A 6,842-nucleotide genomic window follows, 5' to 3' on the forward strand; every position below is an offset into this window, starting at 1 on the left:
AATGTTTTCCTAAAAAACCGGTGTTTTAAAACAAAGTTTTGTTAACCATGGCAGGGACACAAGTAAGACAACCAAACAAACCCTTAGGAATACCTTCAGTGCATGAATGTTGATCTTGCCAATGTCAGGAAAGCAACAAGGGTGTTCAATCTCTATTTTCCCTGAACAACAAAATCAAAATCATGACAGTTAGCAAAATATCATTAATTCAATAAAGAAAAAATTGACAATTATATTTTAATGATAGAGGACAAAGTGTAAATATATAAATCCCTTGGAATAGAAATCAAATACGTTAGTATAAAACTAAGATTAAAAAGTGATAAAAAAGGATTTTAAGCATTGAACAAATGCAGAGAAAGAACTCATAAATATAAATAACAGTAAGCTGTGTCAGTTTTCCTAACAAAGTGAAATTCAGAAAAACAATAACAGTCTAGAAAAGAAATCAAGTAAAAACAGCAGATATAAGTCACAAATTGGTGAAGTTCAGTCAATACAAGAAAATGAACTGATAAACACTCCAATAGTTAAAGTCGTGCAGGATAAACTGCAGAAAATTACACCAGAATCCTGTGTAAATCAATTCAAACGACCACAAATCTTGTTTCCAATTATTCGATACCACCGTCAAATCTTATCAGATTACCAATGACAACCAAAACACCTCTTCCTAAGACCTAGGAACTTTTCTAGAATAAAAGATAGCATGTACTTCCCTAATAGGACATGATGTTTTATGATTTTTGGTTTTGCAAAGCCTTCTAAGACAGGACCAAAAGCCAAATTAGAATCATGATAATTCACGAACGTGAAAAAGGTATCCTCTTTCTCAATGGCATAGCAAATAGTCACTTGTGGCCCACTTTCTCAAATTAGTACAACGCCATGTTGACTTCATCCATTCAGGCAAAAAGGCCTCTTTTGTGATTCTCTTCTTCCCTTTTTTGCTACTTGTACTCATTCAAAGATGTTCAGACTGAACCAGTTTGTACAACAATCAGAAAGAAGAGAATTCTCATTATACCACCAACAAGTACAATTAAAAACTTCATCCAATAGACCTCCAAAAAACACATGGTACCATATTTGACTTTGACGCCCCAAAAGAACCAATACCACCTTGGTTTTCTACAAAGACAGGTTCATTGTTGCAAATCATAGTAAACTAGATGCGGGTGTTTTGGCATAACAAGGGCATCTTTAAAGACAACGGGTAGTTGAGTAAAGTTCATCAATATTTTAAATGAAGACACCTTTGTTGCAGAAATGAACAAAAGAAATTATGAAAATGGGCAGAGGTTGCCCAATTCATAAAACTGAAAGACCTATACCTTCTTTAGCCAAGGAAACCACTAACTAATTTTCCATGAGCATAGAATGAAGCAAAGACAACTTTAATCATGAGATAGAAATCTCGAATTTCATCTAGGATGTGTTCCAAAATCCAAGGACACAGCCTTCCAACACTTCTAATTATCATGGCTATTTTCTACCCATCATCCTATGAATAAGGCAAATTGAAAAAATGAACCCCATTTTTTTGCCACAAATGGGGATGCAGGACCAATAGGGAAGAAAACTAATTCATGTAGCTTTGACACCAAAAATGATACAGAACAAGAGAGGAGAATGGAGATCCAAACAATTTAACTAGAACAAAACCAAATAACATTCGAGTGAACTATAGTTCGGATGTATTTTCACAAACATAATCAAATCTCACCGTTGAAATCAAAGATAATATCAAGCATTTGAGTCCAAAATAAAAATTATTATTATTGGTATGTTGGATTTGTGATCAAGTTCATATATAAATCCAGTGATTGAGATTGATCAAATCAAGCATATGGTTCGAGGTCAGATTGAATCACTTGAATCTTTAACACATTTTCACTCTAAAACAATATCCTTATATCCCACAGAAACTTTTGTATCTTTTAAACTTAGCTACAAATGGGATTTCAAGTTTCCAACAGAGAGTAAAGTAGAGAAAAGATGAGGAACCATTAGATAGAAAAGGAGAAGCTTCAAGGGCACGATAGCACGGGCATCACACCAATATCCCTCAAAGAAAAGTTCTTTGTGATTTGCAAAGCAAGAAATTTTTTCATTCATTCATTCATCATAACATCATCCAAATGATGGCCTTAGGGAATTTACAAACACTCATATCTCTATTCCCTTTAACTATCGGACATGTGTCTTTGGACAAACTCTCCTATCTATATTCCCTATTCTCGTGTCTTTTGGTTTTCCCTTCAGCTATTAGATATGAGACCTTAGACTTTCATTCCCTCTATTGGTGTTGTTGCATCTTGGATCTTTGTTGTCTTTTCCACTATAAGACGTTGCATCTTGGACTTTGATTCTGATAAAAAAAACCTTAATTTCTACCATTCATATTTCACTGCATTTGAGATTGAATTGCTTGAATCTTTAACGCATTAACTCTAAAACAATATCCCATGGGAACTTTTTTTCCTTTTTTTGAAAAGGACATAGGAACTTTTGAATCTTTAAAACTCAGTTACAAATGGGATTTCAACTACAAATGGGATTTCAAGTTTTTAACATAGAGAAAGTAGATCAAAACAAGGATGGGATCCTCCCCCTCATGATTGCCTTAAGGTTAATTTTGATGGATCTAGTACACGTAATCCCGGGCCGGCAGGCATTGGAGGAGTTATGAGAGATAAGAGTAGAGAGGTCATCTGGGCTTTTGCAGGGCCAATAGAGGTCTCAGATGCGAACGAGGCGCAGGTTCGTGTTGTTCATCAGTGGATAAAATGCTTAGACAAAGGCTTCTTGGATCGAGTGATTGTGGGGAGAGACTCTCAATGTCATTCGGTGGTTGCGAGGCTCTCTTGTTCCTCCTTGGAGATTTGCACAGTTTTTTTATGAGATTCGGGATATAGTGGGAAGCTCTTCGATCACTTTCATTCATATCAGGTGGTCTGGCAATTCTGTGGCGGATCAATTAGCGAGATTGGGAGTCCTCAAGGAGGGCTTTGAGATGTTTGATTATCTTCCCCCTTAAGCTTTCTTCCTTATCTTTATATGTTTTTCTTTATGTATGCTTGCTTCTGTATCTCTTTCGGTTTGACCACCTTGGTCTTTCCTTATTAATGAAATTTTGCCACCATTCAAAAAAACAGAGTAAAGTAGAGAAAAGATGAGGAATACAATTAGATAGAAAAAAGAGTTGATAGAAATTCTAGGGCACCACACCATGGGCATCATACCAAAATCCCTCAAAGAAAGGTTCTTTGGAGAAAAGAAGAAGATAGAAATTTCATACCAAAATCCCTCGAAGAAAAGTTTCATACCAAAATCCTCGAAGAAAAGTTCTCTGTGATTTGCGAAGCAAGAAGTTTTTTCATTCATTCATCATCATAACATCATCCAAATGATGGCCCTACGGCATTTACAAACTCTCATATCACTATGCCCTTCAAGTACCAGACCTGTTTCTTTGAACAAACTCTACTATCTCCATTCCATATTCTCATGTCTTTTGGTTTTCCCTTCAGCTATCGGATCTGAGACCTTAGACTTTTGTTCCCCTCTATCGGAGTTGTTGAATCTTGGATCTTTGTTGTCTTTTTCCACTGTAATATGTTGCATCTTGGACTTTGAATCTGATACAAAACCATAATTTCTACCATTCAAATTTCTCTCCCGAAACCATATTCCCTACATTCGAATATCATACTCTAAAAACCCTAATCCTGATCGTGACTTTGGTTACCCGCTTCACCACGCGGGGGTGGCTACGTCCGGGCTTATTATTTCAGAATCATACATACGGCCGAAAAGCTCACTTTGACAAGAAGTCAGTCGCTGGTCTTTGCCATTCAAACCCTCTTACCAAAAGACTATATTTCCATTAATTTCAAACCCTCATCCAAAAAGCCTATTTTCCATTAACTCCCATTCGAAACAATACCCTACATCCCAATCCCATCCCATCTTAAATCCCTAAACCCTAACCCTACTTCGATCTGTACCCAATTTCAAACCCTAGCTTTACGCTAACATCGTATTCCTTACCATTTCCAAACATTCCGTTGTTTCTCTCCCTCCTAAACTTTTTGGTTGTGTATGGTTTGTTCATTCTCTGGGTCCCGGTTTAGATAAGTTGGATCCTCATGCAGTTGAATGTGTATTTATGGGACTCTTGTACTCGAAAAGGATATTGCCTTATAATCAAATTTTGAAGAAAAAATATGGTTGTGTGTGTCATCTTCTTTTGAGGAAAATCCTTACATCTCTTGCTCTGGTAATCATGTACTAGATTTTGTACCTACATTTTCTCCTCCTCTGTTACCTAATTTGGTAATTGCTTCTTCAGATGAAAATTCAGAACTTCATATTGTTCCTAAGCAACCACTACAGATTAATACAAGAAGAAAAGTAAGGGATTTAACTCAACCCATGAATCAGCTTAAATCCACGTATGAGGATCCTGAGATTGATCGTATTCCTTCGAATGTCCCTATAATTGTTTTGAAAGGTAAAAGGTCTTGTAATCAGCATCTCATTCCTATTTTTGTTTCATTTAATTTTGTATCTCATTTGTATAAAGTTTTGCTGGCATCACTTTCATCTAAAATTATATCTCGTACATGGCAGGAGGCAAACATTTGGCAAACTAAATTCCATGAGTAATTATTTTTATTGTCGCCAATCAAGATTGACCAACAATGCTTTCTGGACATGGAATTGAATTATGCTTTCAATAAATAAGCAGTAGAGCTAATTTAGAATAGGTACCAAGATGAGATAGCACCAGCTAAATGTTAATGTAGCTCCTGCAACCCACCTTCAAGTCTTCGATACTTTCTTATTCAGTGGATCTGATAGTTTTTTGTTTATTATGACATTCGGTAACCGCACTTAATGTATGTCACATAACCATCCATGTTAAAAGATCTTTTCAACCTGATGTATGGGCAAGTTTTTTCATGTAGAATCCATCAAGCATTGTAATTCTCTTGTTAGAAAAGTCATATATTTTCTGAAACACGCCATCCTACAGGATTTTACTGTCAAACAACCAATTATTCCAAAAGCTTAAGCTCGTATGCTTTGTTTGGTTCCTTGAAGTTCGGTGGGAGATTAGTAGAAGAAGTGGTCAAAGGGGAGAAGACAAGCATGTATTGGGAGAAGAAATGTGGAATATTGGTACGGTGGTGTTTGGTTACGCAGCAATCCGCGAGAAGATTAGCGGAAGATGTAGGGTGCCATTACCAAAATGAAGGGTGAAAGAGAGGGAAAGGGGGAAAAGAGAATAAGACAAGAACTTCTTGAGATCTTCTCCTCAAATTCCATCAAAATGGTGAAATTTGGGGAGAAGATTATGGGGGGAACATCTCCGCCACTTAGGCGCCAGCTAGGATAAAAGGCAATAATGATGTCTAGAAGTTGTCTAGTGGTCAAAGGTCTAAATGACAACCAAACATGCTTTGGGAAGATCATTGGAAGATCTCAAGCATTTGAAACTACTACAATCCCCCAAAAAATGAGCAACCAAACAGAGCATTAGAGTTTGTGGTAATTAATCATTTAGCGGCCGTTTGGATACTCGGATTTTAGAACCCGTGATTTCTTCAAAATTGTTGATGAGAGACAAGAGAAGAAGGGGACCAGCAGTCATTTTCTAACTTTTCGCCCTTCTTTTCGTCAGCAAGAGAGCAGCAGATCATCCCATGTTTCAAGGTTTTAGAAATCTTTGGATGCGGGAGAGATTTCTAAAACCTGGTTTTCTTAGTTAAAATCCAAGAAACGCTGCCACGAGAGCATGCAGCAGCTTGATTGTGAACACTCTTTTACACTGTTTTCAAGCTAAAAACCTGGATTCTAAATCCGTGTATCCAAACGGCCCTTTATACTTCAACACTCCCCTCACATATGGCCCCTCTTTTTTGGGGTTGGCAGTACACGTGGCTTTGTGCCCTCTTTTGGGTTGGCCATACACATGGATTTTTAATATCAAGGAGTTATTGGGTTAAGAACCCAGGACCAGCCGTGAGGCAGCAGGTCTGATACCATATGAGACAACCAATTGCTCCAAAAGCTTAAGCTGTTAGAGTTGGTATTATTTAATCATTTATACTTGAACATTTACATCATTTCTTGCAATTCTAGGTCACTTCACACATCATTTTCGATACAACTGCATCAACTGGATAGTCGAAAAACAATGCATTAATTACAAGCCAAAAGTGAATCTTAGAAAATATGGAACAAACCATAATGTATACCCTAAAACCTCGAACAAGCAAGAAATAGTTGCCACAACAAAAAGGGTATAATCAGACTTGTCATAAAGAAAAGAAATATAAACCAAAACCCACATACGAAAAACAAACAGAAGATCAAAGAAATAAAGGCATTTTTTTGTTACTTTTAAGATCACCGACGGTATCTGCATCCGAGATGATCATGCAGAGATGGGTCTCCAAATTGCTGTCTATAAAGACCGTGAAATGAGCAGCTGATGAAGAACAACTCACTTTCTCCATGGAAGAAGAAAGGAGATGGAAGGTTTTAGGGCTCCGATTTTGAGCATTAGAGCGGGGATTTTATAGGGAACAAAATTTGCACTTGCTAGTAGAAGTAGAGCCGTAGGGGTGAAAGTTTGGCCCTGTCAGCCCGGACCCACCTGAGCCCGAATAGAGTCTGGGCGAGATTTTCCAACCCTGAGGGCGGGTTAGGGTTCATTTTCTAGGCCTTGAGTCAGGGTCGGTCGGGTCGGGTTTAGGGTTAATACCTCAGGTCGGCCCAACCCAACCCTAAGTTTTCTATTATAGAATTGAACCATTTGTGCATGTTTATTT

The 6,842-nt window shown here is 37.4% G+C and overlaps 1 protein-coding gene across 4 annotated transcripts in view; it reads right to left on the bottom strand.

Moving 5' to 3' along the window:
• The window catches only part of LOC143890009 (uncharacterized), a 52,211-nt gene extending 45,602 nt beyond the window's left edge, over window positions 1-6,609 (bottom strand). For 3 of the 4 annotated variants that reach the window (XR_013255099.1, XM_077394490.1, XM_077394489.1), the window contains exons 1-2: window positions 6,410-6,609; window positions 94-161 (exon numbers count right to left, since the gene is read on the bottom strand). Coding sequence is in view for 3 of the 4 variants with exons in the window: in XM_077394490.1 (XP_077250605.1) it covers window positions 94-161; window positions 6,410-6,527 (186 nt within the window). In the remaining variant the exon portion in view is untranslated. The remainder of the gene's footprint in view (window positions 1-93; window positions 162-6,409) is intronic. The other variant, XM_077394488.1, reaches the window with a different exon arrangement.
• Window positions 6,610-6,842: the final 233 nt, after the last annotated feature.

This window comes from Tasmannia lanceolata, unplaced genomic scaffold (assembly GCF_043159265.1).
Source record: "Tasmannia lanceolata isolate RefF3 unplaced genomic scaffold, GAP_Taslan_0.1 ptg000013l, whole genome shotgun sequence".
Lineage (NCBI taxonomy): Eukaryota > Viridiplantae > Streptophyta > Magnoliopsida > Canellales > Winteraceae > Tasmannia > Tasmannia lanceolata.